Consider the following 18,894-nt stretch of genomic DNA (forward strand, 5'->3'; position numbering starts at 1 on the left):
CAACAATGAGTTTTACAATGCAAATACATTAACAGTTTTATTGTTATGAAACCTTAAACAGTCACAAAAGTAGAGAATGGTATAATAAATCCCTGTTTCCATCACTAGCTTCAATAATGATCAGCTATCTGGTTTCATCTATACTGCCTCCAGCCATTCACAATGATTCTTCTGAAGCAAAAGGTGAAGATCCTATCACTTTCATTCATAAATATTTCAGTATATATTCCTAAAACATTCTTAAAAAATAAGCATAAAGCTAAAACCATCAAATCTAAAAAAAAAAAGATAATTTGAAATTATTATATATCTGGTCAGTATTCAAATTTCTGCAGTGATCTCTTAATGTTTTTTAATAGTGTTTGAATCAGAACCTCAGTCCTATATTTCCATTGGTTACTATGGCTTTTAAGTCTTTTAATCCATAGTTCTCTTTCCTTCTAAACACAGCTTTAAAAATACTTTTTAAATTGACATATAATTTATATAAAATAAAATGAACAGAATTTCAGTGTAGAGTTTGATGAATTTTGGTAAATAGGCATGTGTGTGTGAGCACCTCCCTAATTTAGCCACAGAACATTTCTGACAACCCAGTAAATGCACACTTCCCATCAGCTGCCCTTTTCTAGATAATCTTCCCACTGGAGGCAACCACTCCTCTTCTCCAGAACTTGGTTTTGTAAACTAGGGCTTTTAAAAGCTCCTCTAGTCAAGGTCCACCTTCTCAAGCAGGTGCCTGAGGATCCTTCACGGTGAACAAGGACAGCTACTTCTTGCCTGGGGTAGTTAAACTGCTCAACAACTCTACCCTCTACTCACTCAGAGTGGTCTGGTGACTGAGTTACTCCCACCTCTCTGCCCTTCCTTACTAGGCTGTCTTAACAGGCCTGGAATTTCAGCTTCCTTTACCAGCAGAATTCCACTCATTCTTTTCAAGGGTTGGCGTCATTTCGATTTCCTGTAATACATCCTGCCCTCTGTTCCCTTGGTCTTATACATCCCTTCTGTGAGAATGTAAGCTCCCTGAAGTCCCTCCGTGCTACATTATGTGTCCTCTGCAGTGCTCTGAACAGTGCTGGATAATTGAAAGACTTCAGTAAGTGCCTGTGTAATTCAACAGAAAGTCACAGGGACTCTGTTAAGTCTAATGAGCAAGGCAAAGAACAATGATAAATGATAATAAGTTCTCATTAGCTGGGTCAGAGGAAATTTGTCACCTTTATTGTCAGAAAATGTTTTTCAGATTGTGTTGAAACTCTGGCTGCTCTTGAGTGACCCAGAAACAATTGCCTGATCTTGATAAAGACCCATTGTTTTTAGTGGGCATAGATAAGATGACACACACACCAGCTTTAAGACTGACAAATGACTGCTGTGTTCAAGTAAAACACATGAAAAGTGCAGCCAAAAAAGTCAAAACTAAAGTGGCCAACAAAATTCAATGGTCTCAACCTGGTTGCCCTTAGAATGCCTGAGTTGGGTGTAAGATACAATCAACTATATCTGCAGATGGATCCAGTATTAGTGGTTTTTAAAGTTCTGCAAGTGAGACTTCGCTCAGTGGCGAGGAATCACCTGCCAACGCAGTAGACACAGGTTTGATCCCTTGTCTGGGGGAATCCCGTATGCCGCGGAGCACCTAAGTCCATGTGCCACAACTATCAAGCCTGTGCTCCGGGGTGGGGGATAGGGGGGTGGTCTGTAACTACGGAAGCCTGCGAGCCCTAGAGTCCATGCTCCACAGCAAGAGAGGCTATCACAACCAGAAGCCTGTGTGCTGCAGCTGGGGAGTGGCCCTTACTCACCACAACTAGAGAAAAGCCCACTCAGCAACAAAGACCCAGCATAGCCAAAAATAAATGAATAAATAAAAAAATTTTTTAAAGTTCTGCAAGTGATTCTAATGTGCAGCCAGGATTACGAACCAGTGAATTAAATTAACCAATCAAAAATTTGCTGAAAACAATGTAAAACTTGACTGTGGTAAACAAGAGTTTAGACTTTCCTTTAAGAAGAGCCAACTCATTGGAAAAGACTCCGATCCTAGGAAAGACTGAAGGCAAAGGAGAAGGGGGTGGCAGGGGATGAGATAGTTAGCTAGCATCACCAACTCAATGGACATGATTTTAAGCAAATTCTGGGAGATAGTGAAGGACAGGGAAGCCTGGCGTGCTGCAGTTTATGGGGTCACAAAGAGTCAGATACAACTTAGCAACTGAACAACAAAAACTGATTTCACTCTATCAACTTGGACCATGTGAATTATCAGGAATTGTTGGTGGTTTAGTTAGCAGTCCTGGACCACTAATGGTAGAAGTCCATGACTAACAGTAAACACCATGCAAACAGTAAGGGTTAACAACAGGAACAGTCACCGAACACCTTCAGAACTCTGGTACACCGCCCACGCTGCTCAAAATTCCACAGTGGGCAACAGTTGTGCAGGTACCACTGGGGAGTCAGTGAACAGGGGAGGGGCAACTGCAGTCTTCGGTCATTAACTCAAGCTTATAATGGCCATAAATGCCAGTAAAGCATGAGCTCTGTTTTACAACTTGACCAGATTAGTGATAACTAAGACACAGCAAATGACAGAAATCTCAATGTTTCAGAAAATAATAGCATCCTCAAAGCATTAATCTAATTCTAAAGTACATTTAGCATTTAATATATGGATAATTTTACTACAAGCTAAGGCAAACTGTAATGAAAAATAAGAACTTTTTTTCTTATGTTTTTGACTTTAGAAATGTTAAAGCTATATGCACGCTAAGTCGCTTCAGTCGTGTCCAACTCTCCATGACCCCATGGACTGGGGCCCGCCAGGCTCCTCTGTCCAGGGGATTCTCCCGGCAAGAATACTGGAGTGGGATTGCCATGTCCTCCTCCAAGGGATCTTCCCAACCCAGGGATTGAACCTGAGTCTCTTATATCTCCTGCATTGGCAGGCGGGTTCTTTATCACTAGAGCCACTTTTATATATTTTAAAAAACCAATGAAAAACAGAGACAGAGAAGCTTTTAAAGAAATCACCTCCTACAGTCTCCTCTGTGATATTTATCTGTCTAGAACGGGTATTAGTTGTTGGCACATACCAAATATGTTTCTAAATTTGTTAGAAAATTGGCTTTTATAAATAAAATGGATTTTAAAAGTTGCTTTGTTCACATACTGTAGCTCTTCTGGCATGCTAACTCATATTTTTATTTATAATGCCAAGTACTTTCTGAAAACACAACTATGAACAGTGTGGCCAACTATTTAATTATGTTATTGTGCCAGATTTTCAGTTAAACATTTGATTTGATTTTTAAAGAACATCTAGCTTACTTGTCAAAAAGAAGTAGGACTGAAATTTCTGAATCATAATGGAGGCCATTCATTTAGGCATTTTCTCAAAGTGTAACTAAGAATTCAAATGGGTCTAAAATAACACTTCTATTTTTTCCATAAGGAAAATGGCTTGAGCACAAATGTACCCTTTTCAGTCTACATGTTAGTTTGGGGAACTGACAGTAGAGATTATTCATGAAGGATCGCCTTCACTGGTACACATTGCTTCTGAGTGGAAAGTACGTAGCTCTGATGGAGGAGACAGGACAGTCCCTTTCTGTCTGTAGGCTCGTCGCTCAGAGCTCTCCTTGAGTACCCATGCCTGTGGCCACCAGCATGAAGTCACTAAATGGTGAGAACTGCAGTGTAATAATTTCTAGGGCCATTTTAGTATTTTCCTGAGAGGTACCAGATAGCTGTCATGAATGTAAAAATGAGTATTTGGAAATTAAAATGCTAAAGTGTATCAAGAATCAGATGCTCCCTCACCACAACCCCACCCACATTTAATTACACACCAATCCAAGACTTGACCCAGAAAACCCACACTGACAGGCTGCATTAACTAAAACTTGGGTTAAGCCGATGTGCTCTTGTGTTCTTCCAGATACAGCTAACGTTGTCCTCTCTATCCTAAGCTCATCTTCTCCCTAAACCTCAGAGAACTTAACAGAAGCTGAATTCTTCAAGCACTTTTATTTTCACATTATTCGGTGGCTAACATATACCTCCACAGGTTATCATTCATATTTCTGGTATATGTGTTTTTGCTTACCAACTGGATTGCAAGTTCAAGGCTTACACCACTCTCTCTCTCTGTTTCAGTACCACACTTTGCATACAGTTGACAATGAATTCGTAGCTATCAACTGATCTGAATAGAGATGAGGACAGAGCACACTTTAAATATGTTTACTGAAATACAAATGACCTGCTGATTGAAGGAAGAACCAGTGATTGTAACCATCAACTATTACCAACAATTCCCTTCATCATTTATGAATGGACATCCAGGAACTAAATGCCACTTCTGTTCTTAAAAACCACCTATCTCTATGCTTTAGCCAGAAATGAACTGCATACTTCACAGATTCATTCAGAGTAGAAGTGTCAAAGTAAACTTGCATCTTTTCCCAGAGTGCATATACTTATTTCACTAATACTCGTCTAAAATGATAAAGCATCAGTTTCTCTTTTAAGAAATTATTTTCAAACAAGAGTCAACTGAAGGGCTCATAAAGGGGGTGGACTGATTTTAAATCTTTATAAAAGATTTTTCTCAGAGCTGAAGTGTTTTTCCCAAGGTCAGTAACAGATGTCCTAGATCTGTAATTTCAATCTGGGCGTTGGGGGGGGGGGGCGGGGTGGGGACAGTCAGCTATCCCTTTTCAGAGTCTGATAAAAATTATGCACTTTCTTTACAAAAATTCCAAACACAAAACTATTTCATGAAGCTATGGAGCCCAGATTAATAGCACTCATTTTAAGGCTGTTTATTCCATAATATCTCCCAGAAATAGGACCTGAGTGTGCCTTACTGAGTGGTAGCAGTGGGTGGCAGCAGAAAATCATGAATTTGGGGAAAAAATGTTCCTCAGATGAATCTGATGGGCAGTCTGGTGAAGAGCTAATTTTATAGAGTAATTCTGCTGAAAGGGCCCCATGCAAGAAAAATCTAAACCTACCCTCTCAAGACACAGGAGGACATGGCAGCCCAATACCGCTCACCCTAGGTGTGACTGCAAGTTCTTGGACAACCAGTACCAGACATCAGCTCTCTGACCTCTGGGTCAGAAGACTTTCACATCATGTTCTCACACACAATGTTCCAGAAACATTTGGTTTGGATTATTCAATGCTCTTATAGCATTACTAAAAGCAAATTGTGATTTTTAAAGAGAGGTACTGGGACCAGTAAATGGTATATGATTTGAATTAAGGAAACTAACCAGAAACGGTATTTTGTAACGACCTTATTTTCCCTGTTTTTGCTTTGGCTTGGATGTCTGTCTACAAAATTGCTTTCACAGTTACGGGAATGACTTCAAGTTCATAAATTTTTTTCTTTAGCAAACCCAAGATAACTAAGAGTACAAATATGGAAGTTGATATAAAAAGCAGTTCTTTTATTTGAGTATGAGAGATGAATTTTCTATAAATCATGTGGCAGGCAGTTAAGTTCCACAGTTATAGATAGTTCTGTTTGTTATTTGCTCAGAGACAGTCACATATTTTTAGAGTATTTGTAACTGCAAGTCATTTGTCTAGAATATTCTCTCTCCTTCTCTCCTCACAGGTAAAAAAAAAAGAAAGAAAGAAAAAGTAATCCACTTCTCAAAACAAAACAATCCAGTTAATTCACAGAAAGAATAACCATGTTTTTCCTGAGGTTTCTGAGAAACTTATTTCCTCTTAACCTTTTAATTCCACGAAAGAAAATATTAAATACATTAAAAGTACTTTACAGATCATCTTTGATTACCATCAAATTCAGATGCATCAAAACTGTGACATTACCTCTCAAATTCTGAAAAAAATGTCTGTGATGTTTCATGTGAAAAATACATAGGCCATATATGATTCAAATATCAAAAAATGATGTCTCTGAAATATAGAATTGCACCCCTGAACATACCAAACACAAGGGTTTACCCCATGACAGCATGAGGGAGGCTCTCAGTATTTCGTGTTCTTCTGAACTGTTAACTTGTTATAAGCACATACTCCAGTTATAACTTCAAGAAACTGAATAGGAGTGCAAGGCATTATTATCGTGCTGTTAAAATAATGCTATTTTGGATATTAAAAAGTGATACCTTCCGATCTTCAACCCTTGGAAAACTGAAGAGGATTCTCTGGGCTTGGTACTAATATATACCTAGTTTAATTTGGAGCTTCATTTTGAGCTTTGACACAGATTACGGAAGAATCTGAATTGAAAATTTATTCTACTCTTTTTGTGTTTTCTCATTGCTGTAGTTCTTTATCTTGATAAAAGTGTTACCTGGAGAGGTGTAACAATGGGGGGCAGGGGAAGGCGATGGCTAGGCAGAATTATGAAGACAAAAATCTGCATTAAACACAAAAGACTATTCATAGCATGTCTGTTTGGCAGTTTGTTCTAGACCTACCTTTCCATTTTTGTAAGTATGGAAAACAGTTAACAGCAAGGACAGCCAGCATTTACACTCTGTGCTGCAGACTATTCCAAACGCTTCATTCATACTGATTCACTAAAGATTCAGTTCAACCCTGTGAGGGAACAAAGACAACCTGTCCTAGTGCTGAGAAGGAACTCGAACCCAGAACACCTGGCTTTGGAGCCCAAAAGTAAATTCTTTAAACTAAAATACTAGGTTCCCATAAGTGATCATTTATATACAGAAATGTATTCTAGACTGTACATGAGCAATGTTCTCTAGTGTTCAGGGTGCACAATAAGGTGGACACACTTTCACTCTTCACAGCCTGTATGTTGAGATCTCTACCCTATCAAGCCGCTTTCATTTTCACCCCATACAACACACACCAGATAATAAAATTTTACTTCTCTAGGTTAAGTTCCCAACCAAATTCCTTCATTAGAACTTTAAAGCAAAATACAAATGTGATGCGAATTACAGAAATACTTTAAAGTTGTTCTTGCGTGCTCCAAGAGGGAGCTGCCACTATGATCAAATAAGTGCTATAAAAAATATTTATGTTTTGTTCATGAATGTTGTAGGTTTCCTGCATTTTAGCTGATTAATTAGGTGTTCATGTGCAGGGTCAGATCTAAACATTGATGTCTGGAATGTCAGGGTGACTGGAAATAGACCAAAAAACACTGCAACACAGCCAGACAAAACCTCCACCCGAGTCTTGATGCTCCGGGTATCAGGCGGATTACACCAACGATACAGCTGAATATTTCTGGCAAGAATGTGAAATAGAAACCCTGGTTTGGGGAGGAGGGAGGAAGCCTAGCAGGAAAACGCTCTTAGAATGGATGATGTGCTGTACCATCTGTGTCTGGAGGTATTTAAGAGTCTCATTTTTGACTTCAACATCTGACATCATGATTTTTAAAAAGCAGTGGAAACAGACATATTATTAGTTACTTAAGACCTTGCTTTAGTTCACACATCATTTTAATCCCTTTAACTAAAATGACTCCCTATATATTCATTAGACTCTTGATTCTAAAAGGCAAAAATCTGTTATACATCAGCTGTCACTGTCATGTTCATTTTTTCTTCCACAATAAGCCATCTGTTTCACAGCACAGTTACTAAAAAATGAACATTAATTCATGTTTGCGGGTGAAACCTCAGAAGATATAAAAATAATCTATTTTGAAAAAACCGTGAAAAAAAAAAATCTATTTCAGTCTATGTTAACCATTGCCTTTTTGGCTATCGAGGGAAACAAAGAATTTGAAATTTTTGTTAACTTATATTTAAGTCTCTGCTGCATGTTTTCACATAAATTTAATGCACACCATACCAATCATTTAAAGCATTTTAATTCATTTTATGTGTAGCACTTGGCTAGAGCAGAGTGTGTGCTTTTAGTAACTCTGCAAACCTCACACTACTGTTTAGCATGTCAACAAAAGAAACCAGACTGGCACGCTAGCAGCACTACCCCAAGGATAACAAAGGTCCCTGTGCTCACTGTAAGCCAGTGATGAACACACTGACAATCTTATGGGATGGATGTCCTTTGAATGACCATTTCACAATGAAGTATAAAGAAGGATGACATTCCTTCCCTGAGTCACATTGGTTCACGAGAGGTGAAGAGCCAGGAATGGAACTCAGTGGTAGGATGATAATATGCACAATGAGAACCACATGCAACTGACAAGAGAGCTCATTTTAGTGCGGCTCACAGGGAAATAGCATGTGTCAATTTCTTCATTATAAACTTCAATTTAAAGAAAAGCAAGGGTGAACAGGAATCCCAATGAACAAGGGAAAATATGAGAAAGACAAAAAATGTAAGCCTCTAACAAAAGAAACAGTGTTGGAAAGGCCTCCCTTCTCTCAAGAGTTCTGGCTCCCTGTCAGAGGCCTTCCTGGACCATCCTGTCTCCAGCAGTCCCCACCTCTCCACCATCACTCACTGTTTCTCTAAGTGGAGTTCTTTTCTTCATAACATGTACCACTTCCCAACATATTTAAGTATATTTTTATTGCCTGTGCCCCAACTGGAATAATGTAAGCACTATGAGAACAGGACCCCATATCTATACTTAAAACAGAGCAGGAATTCAATCATTATTTGCTGAATTAATGAATTTGCATGAATTGACAGAGTCTCTCTCCCCTAAAAGTTTTAGTTAAAAACACTTCATACCGGTATTTTTTTTATTGATCATATACAGGTAATTGTGGTTGAAAACAGTGCAGGCTGCCCTGTGTAAAATCAGCAAGTAAATAACTAAAAGACAGCTATCAAACTAGCAGCCTCAGAAGACAGCCCCTAAGCCAGGCAACACAACTTGGCTTTTCTTCTTCTAGTCTTAGTCCTCAGCCGGGAAACAAAAACTACCAGAGAATGAGAATCAGCAGAGCTGTTTATGGGTTTAGATTCTTGGTTTTCGTTCTACCTATTACCATTCTAAAGTTTTCTCCATGGTTCAAAATATTGGCTCCAGCAGTTAAAAAAAAAAAAATCTCTCCTAGATTTCCACTGTCCCCACCTTCCCTCACTCCTAGGTCCTTCAGAAGTACCACCTACCTGTGACCTTACCCAAGCTGGTTTTCAGGAAGTCAGGGTGCCTGAGCTCTTCAAGGCTTGCAGACTTCATGACAGAGTTGATTGATGATAAGGTGCTGATGAGCTGGGAGTTGAGGGAGCCAATCTGTGACTGAGGTTCCCCAAAAGCTTCTGCCAGTTCACTGTAGTTCTCAGCCAGCAGCGCCTGCTGTTCCGCCAGCAGCTTCTGGACACGCTCGATGTAGTGATCCAAGCCTGTCTCCATCCCAGACGGTGCCTGGGGCTGGGGGCTCTCCACGAACTCTCCTACAGGCTCGTCCCCAACACCTACACTCCTCCGGCTGCCTGTCGGCCCCACAGTCAACTGGGGAGGACCACATGCTATGGTCCTCATTTTGAGGCCAACCAGATAGTTGTCGTTAATACTGATCTGCCCCACGCCTGACTCTTTGGTCTTCACAGCTGATGGCCTGTCAAACCCAGCGTTGCCAGAGAGCACCGTCCCCACTCCGATGGACCGCATCTTGGTGGAGCTGACGTCCTTGACCCGGCCTTCTCCCACAGCTACTGTCCGCATCTCCACAGTGTGGGTGCTGGTCTGCTTGTCCACAGTGCTAAGGGAAGTGTTGGTAAAGGATTCTGTGAGAGTGGCCACCTCAGTGTTGGTGAACTGGCTCACCTGTTCTACAACTGTGCTGGTGTGCTGGCTCACAGTTCGAGGCACTGCCATGACGGCAGCTTCCACCTGGCTGACAGCCTCTGTGTTCACGCTTCGAGAGGTGCACTCCTTTGGAGAACAGACGGTCACATCAACAGAGCAATCTCCACAGCCAATGGAGCGCACTTCTTTGAGATTCAGGTTGGTCCTGAGGAGTGCCAGGTCATTCACGGACTCCTCTGTGTTGCTGCCTGTTTCACAGACACTGATGTCCATACCTACGCTCTTGTCACACATTTCCACCGAACGCCCAATACATCTGTCATGCATTTCCACCCTTTCCTTAACAATCCACCAATTCATGGGCAGCTCAGGCCCCACCTCTTTATTCTCATGATCGGGCTGGCAGGAGATGCCTACACTACTTGTCTGCACGCATGTCCCCACACATGTGTCAACCACATCCACGTGACTGCCAGCCATTTGGTCTCTGGTGGGTACCACCGCCTCCACCATCTTGCTGAAAACAAGTGGCTGGGCCATCATGGCTTTATCAACTTTTTTCCTCGAGCCAGCAGCTTGCAGCTCTTGCTTGAGTTTAGTCATCTCCCGGTCATGGGTGGTTTCTTTAAGCTGTACTTCCAGGCGATAGATCTTATCCTTTAAGGCTTCTATGGTTTGCTGTTGCAGCTCAATTTCTTTGTCAGCTTCAGTAGTCACTCCAAGCATGGCTTCTGTCACACTGACCCCAGAATTCCTTGTCTCAGTGACCATGCCAACGGCGGCATCCTTACAGGACCTGGCACCCCTGCAGTACACAACAATGTCATTCATGTCCTCATCGGCGCCCACAGCCACAGACCGGAACTCTTGAGGCTGACACTCCCCATTCCCCCTGAGCTCTGAGGAGGCCTCATAGCTGCTGTCCTGGATCTTCTGCTCCAGGGCCTGCATGTCTGCTGTGAGCTGCCGGAATTCCTTTATCCTCTGGGTGCTCTGCTCCACGCTCTCCATTTCTTCCTCCTCATAGTCAATGTACAATTCCCCACCACTCCTCCGGGTCCTGGACAGCTGTTCCAGCTGGGATGCATTCCCAGCACTGTAAGACCGCTTTCTCACACCACAGACATCGTTCTGGGATGCCGCTCTTTGGTTTTTCAGCTGTGAAGCCAACTGTCTTTTCTCCTCTTGCAGGACAGAGATCTTCACCTGGAGCACAGGGATGGTTCGCACCTGCTCTTCTAGCTCCTTCAGGCGCTTCAAGGCAATGGCCATCTGCTCACGGATGTGTTGCAAGTGCATGGGGCTCACGTTGGTCACTGGTGTGGAGATCCCTGAGCTCAGGGGGCTGTGACGGATGGAGCTCCCCATGGAGGAGGTGGTGGCAGCAGCTGGGGCATAGCCACCATAATCCCCATTGCCTTGGTATCCATTCTGAAGCTGGGGCATGGTGGGATTGTGGTTTCCAGAACCCAGAAAGGAGGAAAGGGAGCTGGTGGAGCCCATGCCTCCAAAACTGGCCAGCCTGGGCCTTCGGAACTCACCAGGTGCCACCTGCATGGTGACTCTCTCCTGCTCAAGTCTTCTCCGGGTCTCCATCAGTGTCTTGGTGACATGAAGGTTGTGCTTTGGGAGTTGTGGTGATGGTGGTGGCAGCTGTCGGCTTTCTGGGATGGTAAGAAAAGTAGGAGAGGTCTCCAGAGGGGCAGGTGGCTTTGAGATTGGGGTTGATGTAACTTGGCTTCGGCCTAGGAGGAATCTGGGGCACTGCCTGTTGTCATCACTGTTGGAGGATGAGAGGGATTCAGTAGAAGTCCACACGCCGTGCTGGCCAGGTGCAGCCCTGGAGTCTGGGCATGGCCCAGATGGCTTCCGTCTCTTCTGGATGTTCACTTTCTTGATGGTGTTTCCTTTCTGTATGTCATCCACGTATTTGAGGAAATCTAAGTCTAGTTGGTAACCATAGGGGGTCTCCACAAAATAGGGATCTTTTTGTTCCCTGTCTTGTTCTCCATTCAGAATATCATTTGCTTTGCCTAAGAGAGAAAGAGGGGAGATTATTATAATGTCATTAACACATACAATGATAAAAACTAGTATTTGTGTATGTTGTAGCACGGTAAGCAAATATGATTTAAGAGCTGACAAATCTATGTTCTAATCCTGAATCTACAACTTAACAAATGGGTGTTAACAAACCTCTCAGAACTTCAGTTCACCTCTGAGTAAAAATGGAAATACAAGTATTTAAATCATAAGGCTGTTAAAAATGATTTTTAAGAGCCAGGCACATAGTAAGTTCTTACCAAGTACTTTGAGTTTTTTAAAGAATCATTGAAGACTTGAAAGCATTTTCAAGTAGATAATTTCATTTTCTGTCTACAGTCTTTTGAAGTATAGCAGTCACTAAGACGGCTATTTTATAAAGTGTACTCTGAGGCAGAGAAAGTGAGAAGTCTTAAAATAACGGAACAAGTCAGTGGAGAGCCAGGAAGCCTGGACATGAGTTTGCCCACCTACTGCTCTTTTGGAAACTACACAGTCTTTCTAAACCATGGCTGAGGTACTGCAGAGCCTGACCACCCCTACAAGATCATCATTTGCCTAGACACTTTCCTTGTAGAGAATGCTGGGGCACATGGGACAGTGAGTGACTAACTCCAGCAGCAAGGGGGCAAGAACAGTCTGTGGATAGACTTCAACTATATTCTGTGGCTTCCTATTTAAAAACAAAACAACCTCTATCCCAACAGAGGAGGAGAAGTTGTTTTTGTTTTTTTTCCCCCCTTTGACTTCTTCTGGACAAAACATCCACTATTTTAAGAATACCTTGTTTTGTATTTGTGATGGATCCAAATAGATGCAAAAGGAGAATGAAAATAAGGGCAAACTTTTACTCCAAACACTGGATCATATGGCATTCGATAAACGCTACTTCTGGCTAAACCAAATGGTTAGAAAAGGAAACATGAAACATTCAAGGCATAGATCTTGCTGCTGACCTGAGCTATGCATTCCAAACTGAAAACCAAGGTTGTTTTTGTTTACATTGTAGGATTAAGCAATGAGTTTTCCTAGAGTCATGATAACAAGATCTGCATCTGAGTGTTACGGGAAGGATCCCAAAGTAGTGGCTTAAAATGCAAGCCATCAGTACCCCTACCTCTAGTGTTAGTTGCTCAGTGCTGTCCGACTGTTTGTGACCCCATGGACTGTAGCCCACCAAGCTCCTTTGTCCATGGAATTCTCCAGGCAAGAATACTGGAGTGGGTAGCCACTCCCTTCTCCAGGGGATCTTCCTGACCCAGGGATCCAAGCCTGATCCCCTGTATCACAGGCAGATTCTCTACCTTCTGAGCCAGGAGGGAAGCCCTATGGCTACTCCTATCCTGGGCATAAAAGCCCACCTGCCTGCTGTCAAGGCCCAGGTACTTGCAGCAATTTGGATTGCTGGTATGTGCTTCCCACACTCAACAGTGCCGAATGTGACACCCCACAGTGTTAATGCTCTGAACAAACCTTTTGCCTACATCTGCCCGCTTCCCTCTAAAATGCTGGAAAGAAAAGTACAAAAAACAAAACTGCCAGAGACAGGAATAAAAAGTACCCTTTGTATCGTCATTTAAAACGCCATTAAGTTGTTCTAGCTGTTAAAATTTGTGAATAAGATTTCAATTCTAAGGCACGTGGATAAAGAATTCTATTGGAAAGAGGTGCTCAGCAGAAAACATTTTCTGACCTAAGGCGCTGATGAGGAGCGCGGCGTCGGAAAACTTGTGCTCCAGCTAAGAGAACGTGTCTTCTTTCTTTCCTTTTTAACTCTACAAGGACAACATGCTCACTCAAAGTATGCAGCCAGACCTGTTTCCAGTGCTGTCTGAAACTCCATAAGCAAAGAAAAACTGCAGGCTCGGGACAGGTAGATTCTAAGCTGGGCTGGCCCAGACCCTTGAGGCCAGCGCTCCCTGCTGCCGGCCGCGGCCGGGGACTGGGCCCCGGGGGGAGCCCCTGCCCTCCCCCCGCCTGCTGGTCGCACACCTACCGGGCGCCCGCTGCGCTCTCGCCGGCTGGCCTGCCGCACTCCAGCTCGCGGGCCCAGGCTCTCCACCCTTCAGAGAAGGAGGGCGGACACCCGGAGACTCGGCGGCGGGCCGGGCGCACACGCCATAGGCCGGGGCCGCACCAATGAGCTCTCAGTGGCCCAGCGACCCCACCCCCGCACACTGAGCGGCTCTGTCCCGCGTTCGCACTGCAAGGAGGAAGCCCGGAGCTTTCGAGAGCGTGTGTTCCTCTTGCCAGTTCTGCCAAGAGTCAAAATAAAGCCGGCAGTTTAAACGTCTCCACAGAGAGACTCTGTCTCTGTCGCACCGGTCCCTTCCTCGTGAAAGAGTGTGTGTTCTGCTGTGGCAACTAGCGGCCTCGGCTCTGGGCCACCTGAACAAGTCGGGACACAAAGGGCCCCACTGTTCACGGCGGGGCCTCGGCACCGCCCCCCCCGCGCGCACGGGTTCCCAGCGCCCGGCTCTGCACACCAGAGTTATCCTTGAACAGTGATCATCTCCACTGAGCCTAGGACTGAACGTTTCTTTAAAAAAAAAACTTTTTAAAAACCACCTTGCTTAAAAAAAAACAAAACACCTTGCTTAAAAAAACAAACTATGCTGTACACACATATATAAATACAGTACAGTAGTATAAAATTGTAAAGCAACAATATTTCAATTTTAAAAAGAACACGAAAAGGAATTTAAAAAAATATTATGCACAAACCATTTAAAGAAAAAGTCACTCATATCTCACCACCTAGTGGCAATTTTTAGTATTTTGGTATAGCTCTTGTTTTTCTGTGTATGTCTTAACAGCTAATTTTCCCACTTAAGCGTTTTCCTTAGGAAAGGTTAATTTTAGTTTATTACTCTTCAAAACTTTAAAAATGCATTAACGTCAAGGTTTAGAAAACAAAATGTCACACTTTCCAGAGAAATTCAACCGACTTATCTTTAGTTATTTCTGTAGTTCAGGCAAGGTACAGGTCATGCTGAATTATCCCCAGATGAACTTTGGACTTCTAAATCTGGGAACCAAGGGAGGTTAGAATTTAACTGTGTTGAGCTTGATTATTTCCTAATAGTGTTCGATTCAGATTCTCCCGAGGACTTGTAATCCAAATTTCACTCTCTAGCAACTAAAAAGGAAGATGTATTTCTCAAGGTGTCATTTTTCCAAACAATTCTTCACAGTACAAATTATTCTACTGTTAAGTAAAGATACCTAGTGTCATGATTATTTTATTTTCTGCTTTCCAATCTACCTTTACATACATTAACACAAACAGGGCACTTACAGTGCCCTGATTTCCCAACTTTTTCATGTGTTTGTCTTGTCTCTCTGTACTAGACTAAGAGCAACAAATTTAATTTTTAAAAGCTCCTTCCTTGCTCTCCCTTCCAACCACACACATGAATTAACAAGATGCTATGAATAAAGATGGTTTATAATGTTTACTGAAGTAATAACTGAATATACAGTATAACCAAGATCTCTGAAAAACATTTAAATACTCTGTAGTCTGAAGTTGCTTGTTCTATATTAGTGTTAAGGACATTTCTTATTATGATGCTGTTTTAGTATTTATCTTTAGGTTCTGGAATCATGGGTGATTTTTAATGTTTTTTTACTGGTTTAAAAAATTTTTTTACAGCATATAGGTATTCATCTTTTAAAAATATGATTATAAGTCACTGTTCTGAATACTGAAATAATACACTGGAATGTACTGAAATAAACTCCAAGATAGCTCATATGGCAGAGGAATGTATGGGGCAGTCATAGCAAAGATAACCAAATGCTCTTCAGTGTGTGCTACCTCACCCTTCCACATGAACTGGACTCCCTTTGTTTAACTGGGCAAATATAAACACAGTATTTCCCCAGCTTCTCTCGCTGTTAGTATGTCCATAAGCAGATTTGTCATGCAACAATCCCCAGACGCCTCCCTTACAAGACACGGGACTAGTTCTTGGACATCCTTTCTCTTTGTTTCTTCTTCTGTCCTGCTGTCTAGAATGCAGATATAATGACTGGAACAGTAGCTGCTACTTTGGACTTGAGATCACACTGAGGGATGGAGGAACAAGGTGCTTGAAGGAACCTGGGTCTATAAGAGCTTTGTGGATCAGAGCACTATACTACTCCTGGAAAACTTACCTCCCTTTACACATTTATGTGAATTTATATTTAATTTTGTTAGCTATTGTTTGCTTGGAGTTCCTGTTACTGAGAGCTAAGTTGAACTCTAATGGATACAGTACTCTTTAACCAGTGTTGTCTTCTCCCCCTCACAAAAAGAAAAAAAAAAATAATAAGAAAGAAAATTAGGACCAGATCTTGAAAAGAAAAATGTTTAATAATAAACTGGGGAGATATCACATTAAAACTTTTTCATCACAAAAAAATTGATAAATTCAAGAATAATTAAGGAAGTGTAAAAACAAAGTGAAAAAAAGTCTCTAAATGGGTTATTAAGGAGACTGTTAATGCCTAAAAAAGCCCTTTTGGACTAACAGAGCTTATATGAAGCCAGAAACCACTGGCTGTTATCTGCAACTGGAATCCGGAAAGTAACAGCTTCCAGTTAAACAGTCTGGAATCAGAGGGGTGTCCCTGGTGTTTACAAGAATTTTCTGAATGTCTGGAAATCCAGAGGTAGAGACTGTTCCTGGCACCACCTCTACCTTCATTATATAGCATTTATTGAAAGCTTAATTGGGTGCAGAAAATGGTCCTATTCAGTGGAAAGAGTAGGAGGAAGGATTTATAAGAAATAAAAGGAGGTACAGTCTAGATGTGAGATAAATGCCAAACACCTGAAACATAACACTAAGTTAGGTCAGTTACAAAAGTATATTATCAACAAGAACAATCTGATGATATATGAAAAAATGATTAATACTGGAGTTAACCAGGAGATGAATTCTGAAGACAAGGTAAGTGATGACAGAGTAAAATGCAAAGAGGGGTTGATGAGCCAGGTAAGAGTCTAGTAGTGCAAGGAAAGAGGAGGCTAGAAGAGAGGGGGGTGACCTAGTACAGAAGGGGATACTGCACTGGGTCCTGGAGCAGGGGAATCTCATCACTGAGAGGTCGCACACCAGGCCATGTGCTAGGGACTGAAACAATCAACAAGGACTGTCTTCACAGCTGTGTGGATTAGACCAAGGTAGGGAAAGAGATTAAATTCCAGGGGACCAGTTAAAATGTTATAGTACCCAAATGTGATGTGAGGACCAAATAAAAAAAAATGACACATATATGTTTACCTTATATGTATAGTTAATACTGATTCTTGAAAGACAATTTTAGTAACACCTCTCTCTCCCCCTCCCCCTTTCCTGCCTTTTCCAGTTATTACTGTCTTCCAAGTACTGTTGTAGGAGCTGGGGGACACAGAGTAGACAAAGGAGACAAGGTCCCCCGTTCTCACAACGCTCAGTCCAGTGTGGGGGGCAGAGGGAGGGCGCTCAGGGGAGTGCATGGAAAAAGAAAGAAAAGGCAAGGCAGAAGCAGAGCGAAGAGGCAGAACCACCAATATTTATATTTGTGTGTCGGCCTAAGTGGATGGGCTTTAATAGTGCTCTACGTGGCTCTTCAGGGTTGACCTACTTCCTAGACACCAAAGTTCAGAGTCCCTCTTCCATCTTCTATCCCCTAACCCAGTTTGCACAGTTTGCAAACTGGGGAAACCAAACACCAAATGTGACAGCACCAACTGGAGACAGCTTCCTAAGTCCAGACCAGATCCCAAAGTATTCAGAGAAAAGCTGAAAACAACAAACTGATGGTAATTCTACTCTTTATTTATATACTCACCAGCTATAAAACTAGTGCTCTGTGACAGAGCTAGTGCACAGACTCAAGAACAATTCGAAATGTTCCTTGCAATTTTTCTGCATTAACAAAGTGAAATTGAGATTTGGCTGTTTCAAAAGTCATTTCGTTTAGATTCATGACATATTATATGGTTTCAACTTTTCAAAGAAGCTAAATTTAATGTCCAAATAATATTTGGTTTGGGAAGACATTAAAAAGTAATGTAGTGGCCAGGAGGTAGAAGATTAGAAGGTAAGAAACTAGTCTGGGAGTACTAACCTGCTAGTGGTGTTTCTTAACTGGGGGTGATTTTGCCCCCTGGGAGATATTTGGCAAACTCTAGAGACGCAATGGCACCCCACTCCAGTACTCTTGCCTGGAAAATCCCATGGACGGAGGAGCCTGGTAGGCTGCAGACCATTGGGTCGCGAAGAGTCGGACACGACTGAAGCGACTTTACTTTCACTTTCCCCTTTCATGCATTGGAGAAGGAAATGGCAACCCCCTCCAGTGTTCTTGCCTGGAGAATCACAGGGACAGGGGAGCCTGGTGGGCCACCGTCTATGGGGTCGCACAGAGTCGGACACGACTGAAGCGACTCAGCAGCAGCAGCAGCAGAGACAATTTTGCTTGTCACAACTAGAAGAAGGGGGTGCTCCTGGCTTCTAGTGGGTAGAGGCCAGGATGCTGCTAACAGCCTACAATGCTCAGGACAGTCCTACCTTCCTCTACAAAGAATTACCCGGTCCAAAAGGTCAGTACAGTCAGCCCTCTGAATTTGTGGATACGAAACCTATAGACAGAGACTGTCGACTGTGCCATGTCATTTTATACAAGGGACTGGAGCACCAGTGGTTCTGCTGTCCCTGAGGGTCTTGGAATCAATCTCCTGAGGATACTAAGGGCAGACTGTGCTGTTGAGGCTGAGAGTGCCTCTACTAAAGACGCTGAGCAGGAGCAAAACATTCATATAGCAACTGAAAATTTGACTATATAAGCTGTGTTCTTCAAGTCTTCCATTTTTCAGCAGGACCACAGCATCATGCTTAAGTGACAGGGTAATAAAAATGCCAATTTTGAGCCAGAAACCAGTAAATACTTTTCTATACACCCTACCACAGTGAGCCATTCTTTACTCTGAGTAAAAAGAACTGGAGGTTTACGAAATAATACGTCCTGGTGGACTTTTAAATGGGCAAAACTTTGATATTATTACTCTATCTATTAATTAGGATACAAAGACTTCTTTGTCCTGGTTTCACCACTGCATACTCTAGGCCCAATTACTGACTAGTGGTGCCATGAAAAATAATTGCACCCATGTGCCA

The 18,894-nt window shown here is 42.3% G+C and overlaps 1 protein-coding gene across 21 annotated transcripts in view; it reads right to left on the reverse strand.

Moving 5' to 3' along the window:
- KANK1 (KN motif and ankyrin repeat domains 1) overlaps positions 1-18,894 on the reverse strand; it is a 217,994-nt gene that overhangs the window by 19,492 nt on the left and 179,608 nt on the right. For 15 of the 21 annotated variants that reach the window (XM_024996142.2, XM_010807860.4, XM_002689629.7 and 12 more), the window contains one exon: positions 9,061-11,733. In XM_024996142.2, the coding sequence (XP_024851910.1) occupies positions 9,061-11,733 (2,673 nt within the window). Of the gene's footprint in view, positions 1-9,060; positions 11,734-13,436; positions 13,811-18,894 lie in introns of those variants that run through there. The other 6 variants (XM_024996149.2, XM_059889448.1, XM_024996147.2 and 3 more) reach the window with 4 other exon arrangements.

This window comes from Bos taurus, chromosome 8, assembly GCF_002263795.3.
Source record: "Bos taurus isolate L1 Dominette 01449 registration number 42190680 breed Hereford chromosome 8, ARS-UCD2.0, whole genome shotgun sequence".
Lineage (NCBI taxonomy): Eukaryota > Metazoa > Chordata > Mammalia > Artiodactyla > Bovidae > Bos > Bos taurus.